A 19457-nucleotide genomic window follows, 5' to 3' on the forward strand; every position below is an offset into this window, starting at 1 on the left:
AAGGTGTGGGGGCAGGGGAAGAGAAGTTTGAGATGTGCGAGGCATGTTTTTCACACAAAGGGTGGTGGGTGCCTGGAACGTGCTACCAGAGGAGACGATGGAAACAGATGCAATAGCAGCATTCGAGAATCACCTGGACGAATACATGAATAGGAAGGGAATAAGGATAAGGATTCTGTAAGTGAAGATATTTTTAGTATGGAAGGGCAAAATGTTTTGGCACAGGCTTGGATGGCTGAAGGATCTGTTCCTGTGCTTGTTCTTTTGACACATTTCTGATCTCTTTGTATCTATGGTAAAGTTGGTCCGCTTCTGGAAACTGCTGTTGTGCACAGACCTTGGAGGTCCACACAGCAGTAAAGAGTACTACTGGGAACCTTGGTCCACAGAAGTGGTAAAAGCAACTACCCAACCTCTTAAGGTGTGCGATGGATCTGACTGGAGGTGTGGAAACTCCTTTGTTAAATTGTACAGCTTGCTATTGGTACCCATTGTATGTTCATGGCCACTGTAAAGTTATTGAAATTCTAACATTTCAGAGTTGTAATCTCACATTCTGAATATTTGAATCAGACAGGAAAGCACTTGACCTCAGGCTAACAGCTGCATCAGCGTGAAAGTTAGAGAGTCAAAACCTGGGCCTCCAAGATCTTGAATGCACCTGAGAAACTGATCATGTCTACTAACATTGGTAGCAACTGCCATCTCGTCTTGCTGATTTACCACCAGTTTTGAAGGAATTGCACAACTCCTGACTTTAGCCATTTGGGTTCTGATATTCCTGTGATCTAATATCGTTAGCGTGTGCTTTTAATATTCATTGGTATGAAGTTCTTTTGTTTTGTGGCTCCATTTAATATCAACTTTACCACTCGGTGACGTTCTGGGTATGCTCGTGCAGCATTAGAACACTAGGGCTATGCCACAAAATGTGATGATACAGCAGCTGCTTGCAATAAAGATGGTGAAGCCCATGTGTTCACCATGGAAGTTCTGGAGCGTCTCCTGCAATATTAAATAATTTAATAATGAAGATTTTAATCCTCCAGCATATGAGATTGGAGCCCACCAGCCACCCCATTGAAGTTAGAGTTATATTATTCAAATGCAAATGTGATTATTTAAAATACATTTTGGAATCTAATTGCTAGGCTTATTTGGGTAAAACGTAAAGTTGTCATAGTCCTACTGGACAATAGCTGCCCGTTCATTCATGTTGGTTTAACCTGCGGATCACAGTACATCAAGAGGGGAGTGGTTGAGAAGGAGGGTCCTTTTATGGTAACCTCAGACAATGTGAGAATTGAACTTTCTATACTGCTGGTGTCACTCTGCGTTGCAAACCAGCAATCCAGCCAACATAGCTGCTCAGTCAAGACTCAAGGTGTTATATGTTTAAAGTGGTCAACCAGGTCACCTCTTGCACTTCTAAACTCCTAGGTCTACTGTACCCTGCTGTTTGGCTGGCTGCAATTTCAAGCTGTTCTTAGAAACTATCCTGAAAACAAATGGGGCTCTCCATGTGTGCTACCTTTTCCCTGTTTGTTTTCTCAAATGTTTTATGTTGATTTCAAGATCTCCCATGATTATTGCCTTGGCTTTCTGACAAGCTCTCATTATTTATTCCTTTATTTTCCACCCTAGTAGTTTGTTACTGTTATGGTGCTTGTACACAACTCCCATAAGTGACATCTTTCCATCTTTGTTCCTCATTTCTACCCCAACTGTTTCCACATTTTGGTTTTCTGAACTAAGGTAATATCTATGTATTGTGCTAATAATATCCTTTTCTAACGTGTCCCCCACTTCACCATTTCCTCGTTTCCTGTTCTCCCTAAGTGTCCTGTATCACTCCATGTATATGTGCTGTCACATCTCCATAATGGCTACCAGATTATCCTTGCTCTTCTATTTGTGCTCTCTGTTCATCTGTTTTTTTTTCAAATCTCTTTAGTTTTATTCCTTTGTTCTTCTTATAACCTCTAGCCTTATTTGTTGACTTATTCTTAGGTTTGAAATCTGTCTATCTCTTCTGTCACTGTATCATTTCCTAATTATTGATTGTGTTCTCTTTGACCTTGATTCCTCTTTAATTTACCATCATCTTCCCAAATTTGATCCATTGCCACTACTATTCAGTGTAAAGTCCTCTCCACTTCTTTAGTTATGCAGCTTACCTAGCATGGTTCAGGTAGAGACTATTTCAACAGTACAGAACCCATTTTCCTCAGTACTGGTGTCAGAGCCCCATTCTGGAACCCAATTCTCCAAACCACTCTTTGAATCATGCATTTATTTCTCTAATCTGATTTGCCACTAATTCACATGTGGCTCAGATAATGATCCAAAGATTATGATCTTGTGAGGGTCTGCTTAATTTGGGGCCTAGCTCTTCATTACTGACTGTGCAGAACTAACTCCTCCTTTGTCCTGATTATGTAGTTCGTATCTATATGGACCATGATGACTGAATCTTTCTCCTTTCTGTCTAGTCTGGAATGGATGCCCTGAATGCTTCTACTAGGCAGGCAACACAGCTGCCTGGAATCATGCACTTTGCTGCAGAGAACAGTGACGGTTCCTGTAACTATACGATTCCATCCTACTACTCATTCGTTTTAGCTACCTGCACTTGAATGGTTTCCTGTACCATGTTGTCACAGTCAATTGAGTTCTCTACCTGTAGCCCCCATTCTCATCCAAACCATCTGAAAGAATCTCAGGTTTGTTGGATGATTGTGAAGGTTGAGAGTTCTACCCACTATATGCCCTTACCTTTCTCACTTGCAGTTACACACTCCTGTCCCTGAACACTGTCCGTATTAGAAGATGGATCCTTATACTGTCCCCTGATACAGAGAATCCGGGTGACCTTCCCCCTGCAAGATGTATCAGTGTCTTCGGTCGAAACTGCTCAACTTCAAACACTTACTGCTGACATTTGCCCTGGGTCACAGTAGTATCCAGGAAATGCCCAGGCTTGATACATCACCTCTCCTGCTATCCTTAATTTGTTCTAATTTGCTACTTAATTTATTCAGTGATAGATTTATTAACCTTGTTACCAATTGCTATTTTAAGACTGTAAGATGTAGTAGCAGAAATAGGGCATTTGGCATAGTGAGTCTACTCTACCATTTAATGAGAGAATGGCTGATCTGATAATCCTCAACTCCACTTTGCTTTTTCCCCATGCCCCACAATTCCCTTACTGATAAAAATCTGTTTGTCTAAGCCTTGGACATGGGTAACAGCCCTCTGTGGTAAAGAATTCCTTTTGAGAAGAAATTCCCCTCAACTCTATCTTAAATTGATGACCCCTTACTCTAAGATTATGCCGTTGATCCTAGATTTGCCCACAAAGGGAAACAAGTTCTCGGAAACTCAGCTACTCTTGTATGATTTGGTAAGGTTTCTCTTCGTTCTACTAAATTCCAATGTTTGTACAGGCCCAGCCTAGTCCAATGCAAAATACTGCAGATGCTGAAAATCTGAAATAAACATAAACTGCTGGAGAAACTTAGCAAAAATGGCAGCGTTTGTGGAAAGAAAAACAATTGATGTTGTGTCTGATGTAATTCCCCTTCAGAACAGGATTTTGCTATGTTCATCTCAACCGACTTAACCTCTTCTGTTTATGATCTCACCTACCTGGAATCAACCAAGTGAATCTTCTCTGGACAGCCTCCAGCTGTAATTGTTTATCTGACTGTCATGTTTATTCTTTTAACTATGTCTTACTTCTAACTTATACTGTGAATCACTGTAAGGTAATGCAACTTTTCTTTTTATTCCTTTTTTTGTATCTAAGATTAGTACCTAGTACTTAATGTCCAAGATGGCGACATAAGAGGTGGCATTGTAAACTTTTCACTCTACTCCTGTACTTCTGTACACATGACAGTAAAGCATATTCTAATTCTACTCCTGGTGCCACGTGTTGGCGAGTACAGAAATGCCTGGCTCGAGTTGGTGCAGGATGGAGGGTTTTAGATTTGTGGATCACTGGAACTGTTTTTGGGGAAGATGCAACCTATATAAATTGGTTGGTCTATACCTAAACCAGAATGGAACCAACATTCTTGTGGGTGGGTTTGCGTATGCTGTTGGGAGGCATTTAAATTAGTTTTGCAGAGGAGCAGGCACAGCCTAAGTACAATAAGGACACTGCACACTATAGTGAAGGAGTTCAGCTATCTTGAGTTCGAGGGAGTAAGGGAGTCTAGATGGCTTCTACTTTAATGCTAGGAGTAAGACAGGTGAGTTAAGGGTGTGGATTGACAGGTGGAATTGTGATATTATTGCCATCACAGGGATGTGATTGAGGGAGGGGCAGGAATGGCAACTCCGCATTCTGGGGTATAGGTTCTTCAGGCGAGATAGGAAGGGTGTAAAAGAGGAGGTGGTTTTGCATTATTAATTGCGGAGTTAGTTGCTGCAGTAAGGAAAGATATTTTGTAAGTGTCTTCAAAATGCGGCTTTGTGGGTAGAGCTAATGAATAAAAAAGGAGCAGTCACATTGCTGGAAGTGTATTATCAATTCCCATACAGTAGGCAGGCATTAGAGATGGCGATATGTGTATAATCCTGTACGTGCATAAAATTAATACAGTAAATAGGAAGGGGATTTCAACTTCCCCAACATTAATTAGGATAATCATAATTTTAAAGGTATAGAGAGGCAGATTTTCTTAATGTATTCAGAAGAGCTTTTTATATTGACACGTAGATAGTAGGTTTGTGGATGACAAAAAAATTGACTGGGAATTTAATAATGAAGATGATTTCTTGGATTGCAGGAAGATATGGGTACATCAGGTGGGTAGATCAGTAGCAGATGGAATTTAACCCTGATAACTGAGAGTTGATGAACATTGGAAGATGTAGTAAAACAAGGGAGTACTCAACAAATGGCAGGACACTAGGAAGCTTAGAGGAACACCGAGATCTTGGGGCACTCGTTCACAGATCCCTGAAGGTGGCAAGATGGGATAATAGGATGTTTAAGACATATAGGACACTTGCCTTTATCAGTTAAGGCATGGATTATAAGAGGTTATGTTGGAACTGCATAAAACTTTGGTTGGACCACAGCTGGAGTAGTGTGTGCACTCCTGGTTGCTTACTGTAAGAAGAATGTGATTGTGCACTGGAGGGGTATACAAGGATTTACAAGGATGTTGCTCAAGATGGCATACTTTTAGCTATAAAGAGAGCTGGATAAGCTTGGGTTGTTTTCTTTAGAGCAGAGAAGGTTGAGGTGGACCTGATTCAGGTGTATACGATTGAGAGGCATGGACAGATAGATGTAAAGCAGTTTAAGAGTCGGTAATTTTAAGAAGGGCAGGAGGTTTAGGTTGAGGAAACAAATGCCACCTAGGGGCTGGTGGGATCTGGAATACACTGTCTGGAAGGTTAGTAGAGGCAGGAAACCTCAAACTTTTAAGTACCTGAATGAACACTTGAAATGTCGTAATGTTTGAGGCTATGAGCCGAGTTGTGTGGGATTAATTTAAATAGGTGATTTTTTTTTTCGGTACAGACTCGATAGCCCAAAGGGTCACTTGTGTACTGTGTGACACTCCCTTTTTTTTTTGGTTAAGTACGCCCAGCTGCTCTTCCTGTTGTTACCTTATAAAAACCCTGCTTAAGTGTTGCCAGATCTTTCAGGGAGTGCGGGCTTATATTGTCACCTTTAACATAGAGACAAGAAGGAGCAGTAGGCCCTTTGAATTGATTTCTCCTCAATCCCTCTGTCCCTGGTATAGCCTAGTGAACCTCAGCTGCACTCCCTCTAATGCAGTATATCCTTTCTGTAGGGAATTCAAAACTGCAACTGCACATAATACTCCAGGTCTGGACTCACAAGGCCCTGTATAACTGCAGTCACACATCCCTACTTCTGAACTCCAATCTTTTTACAAATGAAAGCCAGCAGAGTATTTGCCTTCTAATTGCTTGTTGTACCCTTTTTTTACACGAAAATGTATAAGTTCATACTGGGCCACAATGCAATGTATCTGCCATGTGATTGCCCACACACTCAACTTGTCAAAATACCTTCAGCCTCCTTGTATCCTACTCACAACATTCAATCCTGCCCAATTTTGTGTCATCAGTAAACTTGGCGTTATCATGTCTGGTTCTCTCATCCAGCTCATTAGCCAGGGCATCGAATATACGAGCAGGGAAGTCTTGTTGCAACTTCGTAGAGCATTGGTCGAGCCAGAGATAGAACACTGTGTGCGTTATGGTTGCCACACTGTCGGAAGGACGTGATTGCACTGGAGAGGATGCAGAGGAGATTCAGCAGGATGTCGCTTGGAACAGAAAGTCCCAGTTATGATGTGAGATTGGATAGGTTGGGTTTGTTTTCTCTGGAGCTGAGAAGACTGAGGGGGTATTGATTTGAGGTAGACAAAATTGAGAGGTGTAGACAGTGTAGATCATGAGCATCCTTCCCCCAAGTTAAACGTGTTGTAAGAGGGCATAAGTTTAAGTGAGGAGTAAGTGGTTTGAAAAGTATCTGAGGAAAAGTGTTTTCACCCAGAGGGTGATCAAAATATGGAACGTGCTGCCCAAAAGGTGGTGGAGGCAAGTACTCTTGCAACATTTAAGAAGCATCAGGATGACTACTTAAAATGCCAGGGCAGAGTAGGGCATGGGTCAAGTGCAGGTAAATGGGGATAGTACAATTTGGTGTGTGTTGGATGGTATGAACATAGTGGGCTGAAGGGCCTGTTTTTACACTGTATGACTCTACAGAGATGTAAAGTGGCCTTTTGCCATTGATAATATCAATGGCTCTGATTAACATTTTTGAGATTGTGAGGGGAGTGGTGATTTTCAAAGGGTATTAAGTTATGTTGCCAATTTCAGGTGCATTTCAATGATGGATGATTGGCTCAGTACAGTGTAAATACTGTTGCTATGAACTATGCGTGGTGGAGTGGATGAGAGGGATAGTGGAGGGGTGCATGGCTGCATGGAGGGGGCTTAGGGTTTGTGATGGATAAGGGCTGCATCTGGGCCAGTAGCCTCCTGAATGGAGATATTTGCAAGCATCCCATATGCTTTCTTCACTACCCTGCACTGACACCTTCAGGGATCTATGGACGTATATACCAAGGTCCCTTTTTCTCACAGTACTCCCAAGGGACCTACCATTCATTGTGTAAATCTCTCCTCCAGTAGACCACTAAAACGCATCACCTCACACTTACCTGGATTAAATTGCATCTGCCATGATCCCACTCCATCCGACCTATCTCTGGAAGTGCTGGTCTGATCGCTAGTGTGTTTCTAGCCTTAATGGCACAAAATAGGGCAGGTGGATATTTCCAGGATTGGAATGAGATTATGAATTTGAAAAATTCCCAATTTCTGATATTTGTCTTGTTGACAAAAAAAGTTAGCACCTTTAGTTATCATTGTAATATTGTTAAACATGATGTAATGTGTTTTTCAGAGGAGATTTGAATGAGTTTAGTTCTTAAAAGACAAATAGTTGAAAGATAACAATATTTCTACACTTTGATCAATCCAGCTGGAGTGTTTTGTTGGTAATTGCAATTATCCTGTTAGGGTTTTGGCTGAGATCAGTAGGCACTGGTAGAGTTGGGTATATTTAAATGTTGAACCTCAAACCCATTTCCTACATTAAAGTTTTGCTTGTTAGAAAAAGTGCTGAGAGAACCAGTTATCAATTTTCACGTAAAAACATTCAGCCATGTATACACCACTAATAGCTTGGACCAACTGAAGAGGTTAAAAGTTTGAATGAGACAGTGTGGCTTAGGTGTCTCGTTTTGAGTGACTTCTGGAAAAACAACAAGGGAGGCAAAGTAACTGTAGTGCATTGAGGAAGATGAATGTCCACACACAAAGTAAAACAAGACAATTTTTAAAAAATTATCAGTTTGAATGGACTTAAAAACATTTCCTTGTTGAATTGTTCAGACAGACATATTTATTCTTCCTGAACATTATATGTAATGTAACATGCATATGTACGTATTGGAGACAGTTGTTAAATATTAGTTAAAAACACTCAGAATAGTCTGAATTAGATTGACTTTTTTTTAACAAGTGTCTTTGATTTCTGCAGACCTCCGCACTCCCTGACAAACCTATTGGCTGCCTTGGAAGAAGGGGGAGCTATTCCTGCGTATTTGCCTAATGTCCTTGTTCTGAAGGAAGCTGTACAGAAGGCTCGAAGCTGGCTTGAAGAAGTGGAGATTTTTCAGGTTACCTTAGAATGAAAATAGGGTTTGATGTGTCATACTTTCATCAAAAAAGTATACATGTACATTTTTGCACCTGACCTAAAACTGGTTCAGTTGTTGAGTATAATTGAAGAAATGATAGGTAACAAACACTGCAGCAGTTGAGCACGAGAAAGGAGGTGTTTGCATTATAATAATGCAACGTACACAACTGTTCATTCATTGAAATGCTCTGTTTCCATTTCATAGAATCTCCACAGTGGAGAAGCAGGCCATTCAGTCCACTGAGCCCACATTGACCCTCTGAACAGCAACACCATCCCCCCACCCCCAAAAGCTTACCCTATGCTTGTAGCCATGCATTTTCCATGTCTAATCCATCTAGTCAGCATGTCCTTGGACATTGGGCAATTTAGCATGGCCAGTCCGTGCAACCTGCACATCTTTGGACTGGAAGGAAACCGGAGCACTTGGACGAAACCCACACAGACACTGGAGAATGTCCAAACTCTCTACACAGTTGCCCAAGAGTGTAATTGAACCTGGGTCCCTGGCACTGTGAGGCAGCAGTGCTAACCACAGCCATAGTGCTGCCCAATGAAGTAGTATTTACTGCATCTGACTCCAGCATTGTTCTTACATTTTATTATCTATTGCAATCATAACTGACATTCAGTCCTAATGTCAACATGTTCAGCCCTCTACTTAGCATCATTTCAATCCTGTACTGAAAATTGAACCTGCATTTTAATGCCTTCACAAACTTGCATTTTAAAAATCCATTTCCTATCTGTCTGCTTATTCCTGGTCTGAAAGTTATGGTTTGCCTTAATGCAGTCCATACCAAACCTGAGACTGAGCAAAACGGGTGCTATGAAATCTGAAGTAAAAGCAGAACATGCTAGAAATTTTTTGCTGTCTCACAATATTTGTGGAGAGTGAAAGAGTTAATATTTTAACTCTGTGACCTTTCATTAGTTATGTCAAATGTTAACTTTGTTTCTGTCTCCACAGATACTACCAGACCTGTTGAGCATTTCCCATTTTTTTTTTGTATTGAAGTTTGCACGGCTATTCATCATTTCATTAAAGTATAGAACACAGGTCCTCAAATTAGCAAATATCAGCAAAAAAAAACACGTTTGCATGAGATTCCTCAGTCCTTTCATTTAACACTGGCAGGCATTTGAGTGTTTTAAGAATGTATGTAGTAAAATAGGATACAGAGGAATGTCATTAAAGGCACTGAGCAGTTAAGTAGTAGTCACAATAATTTGTAAGTAACTAGTTTGGGTTCGGGGTGGGATTCTTCTGTTGGTAGGTTGGCCTAAATTATTGACAGTGTGCTTTTATTTTCTTTTTTTCTGTGCTGCTGCTGGCCTACTTTGTTTTATCAATTTCAATGTTCCCATATCTACCTACCTTTTTATCCTGCATTTCACTCTCACAGCTGAGCTATTCACATGTTCTCTGTATTTTGAGTGCCTTTAAATTCTCTCACGTCCCCTATCATTTGCTGCCTACGTCCTAACCTGCATGACATTCTGTTCAGTCGCTCTCTTTATACTTATCTGAATTGGTAGTGGGTCTGATCATGTCTTGAATTTTAAATGATCATTCTTGATTTCAAATCTTTCCATGGAATCAGCTGCTCCCCTTCTTTGTAACTTCCTTCTCTGGCCCCACAGTTTGTAAGAGTTTTTAAAAATATGTAAAAATGAGAGTAACTACAGTAAACAATTGCTTAGAAATAGAGACTGGAGAGATTACCATGGGGAAGTGGTGGAGACATTGAACAAATATTTTGTCTTCAATGTAGAAGACACAATTTACATACTTGAAAGTAACATGGACTAATAGGTAGGAGAAACTTAATGTAGTATAATGAATATTGTTAGAGAAAATATAGTGTAGAAACAAGAAACTAAAAGCTAACAGATCCCCAGAATCTGTAATATGCTTTGAAAATCATGAAAATGTATGATCAGAATAAATGTTTTGAAAAGGGGGAAATTATGCTTGACAAATTTATTTAGAGTTTTAAAGAGTGGAGTAGATAATTTTGAGACAGTTTCCAAAAGTCATTTGATAGTGATGCAAAAGGTAAAATAAAAGTAGAATTTACAAGATAAGGAATTGCGTAGTTTATATTGGAATTGATGGAGGATGAGCGAGCAGGGAGCAGAGATTAGGTGTTAACAGGCTGTAATTAACATTGTGCTGCTAGGATAAGAGTTTTGCCATCAGCTAATTTACAACCAAGGATTTAAATAAAGAGACAGAACAATATTCAAGTTTATTTACAATACATAGTTTAAGTGAGAATGTTAGTTTATGAGGAGGATAAAAAGAGATCACAACAGGTTACGGGAGGGGACAACAAGCTGTTAAAGGAGAATAATGTGGGAAAAGATGTATTCAGGATAAGCATTCCCACAACTATTGAGTTTGACCGTAAACAAAAACTGAAAGAACTGCAGATGCTGGAAAGCAGAAACCAAAAGCATAAATTGCTGGAAAAGCTCAGCAGGTCTGGCAGCATCTATGGAGCGAAATCAGAGTTAACAAATGAATCAGATCCCAAGTTTTGCAGTCCGATCACTTTCAGTTATGAATGGTGGTGGACAGTTTTAAAATTCACAGGATTTGCAGGTTCCACAAATGCTCCCATCCTCAATGATCTTGGAGCCAAGCACATAACTGTAATAGGCTGAAGTATGCGCAAGCAACTTGTGTAGAAGTGCCGAGTGGATAATCTATCACAGTCTGCTGCTGAAGCAGCGCAGCATCAAGCACCACGGTTGTCAGCCTTCGGCCAATTTGATTCACTTCATGATATTGAGAAATGGCTGAAGGCTTTGGATGCTGTGAAAGCATTGGGGCCTGTGGGAGCTTTCTGGCAAAAGCGCTGAAGATTTATGTTCCAGGACCAACTGTGCCATGAGCCAACTGGTGTCAGTGCACCTACAAAAGTGGCATCTGTTTGGTAATGTGAAATTTGTCTCGGTTATGTCCTTGCCACAAAAAGCAAGACAAATCTAATCTGGCCAATCGCTGCACCATCAATGTGATGGGAGGTGTGGCTGACTGCTTTCAAGTGGCCACCCACTAATGCTCAGTTTTTGTACCACCAGTGCCACTTGGCTCCTGACCTCATTACAGCCTTGTTTTAAGCATGGACAACAAGTGCTGATCTCTAGTGGCAAGATCCGAGTAACTTCCTTTGACATGAAGGCAGTTTTGGCCAAGTGTAGTACCAAGGAGCTGTAACAAAATTGGCTTCCACAGGAATTGGGGGCAAGCTCTCCATAATTTTGGAGTCATACCTAATTACAAAGGAAGATAGGCTGGTTGTTGGAAATCAAATCATCTCAATCCCAGGGCATCGTTGCAAGAGCTCCTCAGATGAGTGTGTATGCCCAATCATCTTCTATGCTCCATCAGTGCTATCACGTGGTCAGAAGTCAGGCTTTTCAACTTCATCTGTGACTGTACAGAAATTGCTGTATTCTGTGGTGTTATACAGCATGATCTGGACAATATTCAGACTTGCGCTGATCTGTGGCACAAACGTGACTCATCATTGAGCGTCAAGCAGTGAGCATCTGGAACAAGAAAGGATCTAACCATCTCATTTTGACAGTCAGTGGCATTTCTCTTGTTGAATGGGGTTACTACTGACCAGAAGCTGAACTGTACTAGCTATGTAAGTAATGTGGCTACTAGAGGTCAATCATAGCATCACAGAATTGTAGAAGGAGGCCATTCAGTCTATTGTGCCTGCTTTGACTCTGAGCATTTTGACTTAGTGCCTAACTCCTGCCTGTTTCCCTGCACGTTGTTTCCATTGAAATAATCATCCAGTGCTCCTCTACATGTGCAGACAGTGATTCTAAACCTTGGTCACTCGTGAAAAGGTTTTTCTCCTCTCGTATTTGCTTCTTACATAAAACAGCTTCAAACTGTGCATTCTGTTTCTCAGTCCTTTTATTTCTTGGTGTTTAGGTTTACCATGCACATATGTATGAGGGTGTTTGACGTGAATGCATACAGGTATCAGTTATGAGACGCAATACTAGTGTTCAGAGATCCCAAGAGTCATAAGCCAGAGCAGGGATCCTCCCATAGAGTCTTTTTCACTCTCCTTACCATTGAATTAAACTTCACGCTCAGTCTCTAGCTGTTCCAAACTTCAGTTTCCCTTTTCACAATAAAGCCCCCAATTCCGATGCTGCTAAAATTCAGATGCGCTAATCCAGTATATCTAATTTTAGAACCTGTTTCAGTCTTCCATGTGGACCCATTCCTTGTGCTATTAATAGCAATTGTATTCCATTCTACATCAGCTAAATACTGTCTACCTGTAAGTGAGTAAATCGTGCAAAACATCTTTGCAAGGTACTTTATCTTTAAAAAATGCTAAGGTATTAAAATTAAGCAAACATAGACATGTTTGTTTACTAAATGTCATTCATTTATGCTTTCACTGATTAAATGACAGTTGCGCAGTTAGAACGTAGAACATAGAACAGTACAGGCCCTTTGGCCCATGATGTTGTGCTGAACTTTTACCCTAATCCTAAGGTTCATCTAACCTCCACCCCTACCTTTTATACTATCATCCATATGCCTATCTAATAGCCGCTTAAATGCCCCTAATGAGGCCGACTCCACTACCCTCTCTGGCAATGCATTCCACGCCCTGACCACTCTGAGTGAAGAACCTACCTCTGACGTCTCCCCTGTATCTACCTCCACTCACTTTAAAACTATGCCCCCTTGTAATAGCTACCTCCACCCTAGGAAAAAGTCTCTGGCTGTCTACCCTATCTATATATCTGATCATTTTGTACACCTCTATCAAGTCGCCTCTCATCCTTCATCGTTCTAAAGAGAAAAGCCCTAGCTCTCTCAACCTTTCCTCGAAAGACCTTCCCTCCATTCCAGGCAATATCCTGGTAAATCTCCTCTGCACCTTTTCCAGCGCCTCCAGATCTGTCCTGTAATGAGGCGACCAGAACTGGACACAATACTCCAGATGTGGCCGAACCAGGCTTTTGTATAGCTGGAGCATAACTTCACGGCTCTTGAACTCGATCCCTCTATTAATGAAAGCTAATACACCATACGCCTTCTTAACAAACTCTATCCACCTGGGTGGCAGGTTAATCTGGTGGTTAATCTGCAAAACATCAGCAAAAATCCTGCAATATCATCTGATTAAAAATAGGTTTAGGGTTCTGTCACTGGGAATATCTGTCTTGTTATCCCCTACATAGCATAATTACCCATATTTTTATAATGGTACAAAACAGTGAAAAACCTCTGATTTACCATGAGGAATACCATAATTATAATTTGTTCATGAGATATCGTGATGAGGACTTGCTTGTGACTCTTTATTACAATGTAATATTTTGATTCTGCAGAAAGGCACTTCATTTTCAGTGATACTTACTTAAACAACTACTAAACACCAAAACTTAAGATATGTGCACTGCACCACAGCTTTATAAGTGTGGATAAACTTTGCAAGTTGATTATCTTGAGCATTTTGTGTTTTATCTGGACTTTATTTTCTTTTCATATTTATTGTTAAGAGTTCTGATGAGCACCCTCCAGTGGAAACATTGGTAGAACTTGTCACACGTGGCCGTGCAATCCCAGTACGTTTGGATCCACTTCCTCAACTTGAGTCCCTTCTTGCAGATGTTGAGAGCTGGAGAGAGTGTGCAGCTAAAACTTTTCTAAGAAAGAACTCCACTTGTTCCCTTTATGAGGTAAGCGAATTAATGATACTGTACAATTGCATTTGCATAGAGTCATAGAGCATCGCACAGAAAAAGTTCTTTCAGCCCATTGAGTCCATGCTGATTATGAAAGACAAGCACCTAACTAGTCCAATCCCATTTGCCAGCACTTGGCACATAGCCTTGTATGCCTTGGCATTGCAACTGTACATCTAAATACTACCTAAATACATCCTGACCTGTTTCAATACTTCTCAAATTGGGGCTTGACTTTGTTCCAACTGGGTCAACCTTCCTCCTGACCTGAAATCCCATCCTTCCTCACCTGACATGAATCCCACCTGCCCTAACCTGTGTCCTGTCTTAACACCCATTATCCCTGCAAATTGTCTCACTTCAAGTAAATATTCTGTTTCAGAAGCTATGGTAGAATCTGGATCTGCTGCCCTCTTAGGTGGTTCATTCTAAATCAAAGATTTCTTCATGTCGCCTTTGTTCTTTATCACTGATCTTGAATCTAGACCCTCGGATCCCTCCACCAATGGGAACAAATTTTCTAACTAGTCTGTCCAGACCCCTCATGATTTTGAATACCTGCATCAGATTTTCTCAGCTGTAATGAAACAACCCAGCTTCTCCATTCATTCTAATAAATCTTCTCTGAAGGCTCCTGAAAGCATGGTAGATTGAATTGGATACAATCTAAGAGTTTTGACTAAACCAGTCTTGTATGGTGGTTCATTGTAATTTCCAAGTGTTCTGTGGACTATGCCCAAAAGACTATATTCTTTGCTGGTTACTTTCACAACCTGCCCTGCCATCATCAATTTATGCAACCAAGCCCCAAGTGGCTCTGTAGTGATTGGAATGAGGTCAGCCAGGTGGATTTCATAGAATACAAGTTCCCTGATTGGGACTGTTATCCTGGTCCAAGTTGTTTAAGACTTCGACCAAGCTGAGAATATATAATGGGGAACCTCTACAGATTAAGAGTTCAACTTCGGTTCCGGTCTCTCATGAGAAGCAGCTGGTTCAGTTACTGCTGATTGTAGTAAAAGGCTCAGGCTGAAGTTTGACGGGGTGAAATTGGTTGAGAAAGATTCAACTTGATTGGCTCAATATTTTTTGATTAGAAAATGGCTGCCTGAGTGAAGTCCTAATTAAATACTCGGAGGTTTTGCAGGAAGGCCTAGGGACTATCAAAGGGACCAAGGCCATCTACATATTGACCAGGAAGCGATTCTGCAAGGCCCACCGGGTGCCATTTGCCTTGGGTGCAAAAGTAGAGACTGAAATCAGGAGGCTAGAAAGCAAAGGAATAATCAAACCAGTGCACTTTCTGGAATTGGCAGCACCAGTCGTGAAGCTCAAGGGTTGGATCGCCTTTGTGGGGCTTTTAAGTAAACGGTAAACCACTTTTTGCAGCTGGATAAATACCCAATGCCTTGTATAGAGGACTTGTACGCAAAACTGCCTGGGGAGGGGATTTGTCCTTCACGAAGCTGGACATGAGTCGTGCGTACCTGCAGTTACTCAACACTGGAGGCCCCCAAGGATGCGTCCTCAGCTGCCTACTGTACTCCCTGACCACCCACGACTGTGTTGCCAAATTCCAAACGAATGCCATCTACATGTTCGCTGACAGCACCACTGTAGTGGGATCTATTACTGACGCGACGAGTCAAAATACAGAAGGGAGATAGAGGGCTTGGTGACATGGTGCAGTGAAAACAACCTGTGTCGACAAAACAATAGGACTGATTGTTGACTTCAAAAAGAAAGGAGGAGAACACGCCCTATCTACATTGGTAGAACTGAGCTTGAGAGGGTGGAGAGTGCCAGATCCCTCTGATGATAACTAACAACCTGTCCTGGATTGCCCACGTAGGTGCAACAGCCAAGAAGGCACCACAACTCCTCTTCCTCGGGCGGCTCAGGAAATTTGGCACGTCCATAAGGACCCTCAGCAACTTCTACAAATGCACCATTGAAAGTATACTGTCCAGGTGCATAACAGCCTGGTATGGCAACTGCTCTGCCCAGGACCGTAAGAAACTACAGAAGGTGGTGTGCATAGTCCAGACCATCACGGAAGCCAACCTTCCATCTACGGACTCCATTTATGTGGTTGCTGCCGCAGACAGGCAGCCATCATCAATGACACATTGCACACCGGTAATGACCACGTACAACCTCTTCCATCAGGCAGAAGATACAGAAGCCTGAACACGCACGAGAAAATTCAGGAAAAGCTTCTTCCCGGCCGTTCTTGATGAATGGACTCTCTATCATCAAATAATGATTGATCTTGCTAATGTTGATCTCCCCTATTGCACACCCTGTTCAACGTAACCTGTACCTCTGTCTAAAGTCGTTCTGATCTGTACGTCCTCGTTTACTATGATCTGCGTGTACCACTTGTAAACAAAGCTTTTCGCTGTACTTCAGTACACATGACAATAAATCAATTGATCAGATGAGATTCTCAGAAGTATACTACAGGGTATACAGAGTATAAGAACTATACTACAGGGAAGCCATAAGGGTTTGCACCAATATTCAAGACTGCCTTTTGGGAGGTCATCGAACTGTGTCATTTTCCAGTAGACATAGGAGAACATTTTTCCAGGTTTACCCCAGGTTGCCATTTATCTAGATGACATTCTAATAACGGGGAAAACCAATAAGGAGCACTTGGAGAACTTGGACATAGTCCTTAGATGTTTCTCCAAGGTGGGTTTACACCTTTAGGAGGGAAAAATGTGTGTTACAGGCACCCCGTTTGGACTACAGAGTTGACAAGACTGGGTTACACCCGTTAGAAGGTAAAGTAGGGTGATCAAAAGTGCTCCTGCTCCCCATGTCGGTACCAGAGTTTGGATCTTGCCTTGGATTGGCGAATTATTACAGAAAATTCATACGTAACCTGGCCTCCATCCTGGCACCCTTACATTTGCTATTGAAAAAGGGTCAGCCTTGGAAATGGTCTCATATACAAGATATAGCCTTTAGGCAAGTGAAGAAGCAGCTATCGTCGTCTGTGTTGGCACACTATGATCCCAAGCGAGATGTAACGCTGACATGTGATGCCTCCCCATTGGGATTGGGGTAGTGTTGCCTCACCAGTGGCTGTCTGGAAGGGAATGCCCAATAGCGTATGCTTCCCAAATTTTGGCTGATACCGAACAAAGATGCGCTGAGATAGAGAAGGAAGGTTTGGCAGTCATCTTTGGTGTGAGAAAGTTCCACCAATACCTTTTATGAATGTAAATTTGTAGTAGTAATGAACCACAAATTCCTGTTAGGGCTACTTAAAGATAACAGGCCCATGCTGCCCATTGCTTCAAATTCAGCAGTAGGCTCTCAATTTAAATGTGCACAATTACAAGTTGGAACACCGTCTGGGAGGCCAAGTGGCAAATGCAGATGCCTTTAGCTGCCTCCCACTGGTGAATACATCCGCGATGGTGCTGCCTCTGGACACATTTCCAGTCACTGCTGACAATATCAGACTGTGGGCGCAAAAAGATCCTGTCCTGGCTAAACGAAAACAGCTGGTGGTGATGGGTGAAGCAAAAGGGCCATCACAACCAGTACTAAAATCTTTCTGGACCTGACAAGACCAGGTCACCATAGAGGCCAGCATCTTGTGGAGAGCAAGAGTGATTGGCTGGAGCAAAGGTCACTGTCAGATACTGGCTGAACTCCACCAGCGTCATCCAGACGTTTCCAAAATGATGATGGTGAGAAGTTATGTCTGGTGTCCAGTATTGGATGCCGACATAGCCGTGTTGGTTGGGAATGCACAGAGCGCCAACGCGGATAAAAATTGCTACTGGCAGCTCCCCCATATTTGTGGAAATGGCCTGGTAAACCATGGACTCAGTTACCCTTCCATGGGCGGTATGATTTTAGTTATTGTGGACACCCATTCAAAGTGGTTGGACGTGCATTGAGTTCATTTGTCAAACACGGGGACCCGATTGAAAAGTTGCCAGCATTTTTTGCAATGCATGGACTCTGAGATGTTGGTCACAGACAGTGTGCTATCATTTGCCAGCAGGGAATTTGATTATTTCCTGAAGTCGAATGGCATTCGTCGTGTATGGACAGCTCCATATCATCCATCGTCCAGTGGTCTGGTGGAAAGAGCAGTCCAAACTTGGGCTTAATGAAACCGCCTACAGCTTCACTCAACACCACTCCTCACACAACAATAGGGCTAGCTCCAGCAGAGTTGTTAATAATAGGGAGACAACTCAGCACCAGGTTAAATCTGATCTTCCCGGACCTGGGGCATTAGGAGCGCCAATGTCAGGCGCAAGACTCTAAGCGAGAGAAGCCGTTTACTTCAGGGGACGAAGTTTGGTATTGAAACCACAGGAAAGCCCGGCCTGGGTAAGAGAGATGGTCAATGCGAAGTCAGGTCCCATGACATACAAAGTTCAGGTAGGAGAGGTAGTCCTGAACAAGCACATGGACCATACGAAAGCTGCGACCTTGCAAACTGAACAGGAGCAAAACATACTTGGCCTATCAGAATATTCAGCAAGGCTGTCAGAACCCACCACCTGGTGTCGAAGAAACCTCCTGAGGACGAGATGAATACAGCGGATGTCGCAGCTACAACTTCTTTACATCCTGAAGATGTTGCGTTTTAGCCAAAATGCTTTGGGCACAAGAGGCAGCCTGTGGCCCGGTACATGCTGCCAGTATCAGAGGCACTGGATCTGGTGCAAAAACGACCCAGGAGAAACTACAGAAAAAAGAACGGGCCTCTGTCCCAGTACTTGGAGGGGGAGGGGTGTAGTTGTTGGAATGAGATCAGTCAACTCCTAGAATGAGTTCCTTGATTGGAGCTGTTAACCTGGTCCAGTCTGAGTTCTGGTTGACTGACACAAACGGGAGTGTAAGGGGTTCTGCTCACTCTAGGAGCTGGCTGTAAGCGTCTAGGTTGTGTCACGTGCTATGCACGGATGAATAAAGGGTGAATGGTTCAGGATACCAGCCGTCGTAGAGTTATTTGTCTCTTTTTCTTCCTTTTAAATTACACCATTTGTTTTATATTTCTCATTCTTGTTCTTTCTTCTAAAATGGCATCACTGCCTACTTCTTGTGTTAAATTTTACCTGCCAAATGTTTGCCTATTCCAGCAACCTGTTTATGTCCCCTTGCAGTTTGTCACTTTCCTTCTCAATTCACAATATTTCAAGTTTTGTAGTTGTGTTCTGTATATCCAGGTATAAGTCATTTATGAGAAAAATGTAGCAGCTTTAGGACTTAGCCCCTCAGAAACTCCTTTGCCTATTTTCCACCAATCTGAAAAAAAGTTGACGACTATTTTCTCTTCCTTGTCACTCATCCAACTTTGTATCCATGTTGCCATTGCCCCAGAGATAGTAGGAACTGCAGATGCTGGAGAATCTGAGATAACAAGGTGTAGAGCTGGATGAACACAGCAGGCGAAGCAGCATCAGAGGAG

At 42.1% G+C, this 19457-nt stretch overlaps 1 protein-coding gene across 2 annotated transcripts in view; it reads left to right on the forward strand.

Moving 5' to 3' along the window:
• The window catches only part of kdm5ba (lysine (K)-specific demethylase 5Ba), a 174395-nt gene that overhangs the window by 132485 nt on the left and 22453 nt on the right, over positions 1-19457 (forward strand). For both annotated transcript variants that reach the window (XM_048611957.1, XM_048611958.1), the window contains exons 20-21: positions 8108-8246; positions 13826-14005. In XM_048611957.1, coding sequence (XP_048467914.1) covers positions 8108-8246; positions 13826-14005 — 319 coding nt within the window. The remainder of the gene's footprint in view (positions 1-8107; positions 8247-13825; positions 14006-19457) is intronic.

Source organism: Rhincodon typus, chromosome 25 (assembly GCF_021869965.1).
Source record: "Rhincodon typus isolate 14 chromosome 25, sRhiTyp1.1, whole genome shotgun sequence".
In the NCBI taxonomy this organism is placed as follows: domain Eukaryota; kingdom Metazoa; phylum Chordata; class Chondrichthyes; order Orectolobiformes; family Rhincodontidae; genus Rhincodon; species Rhincodon typus.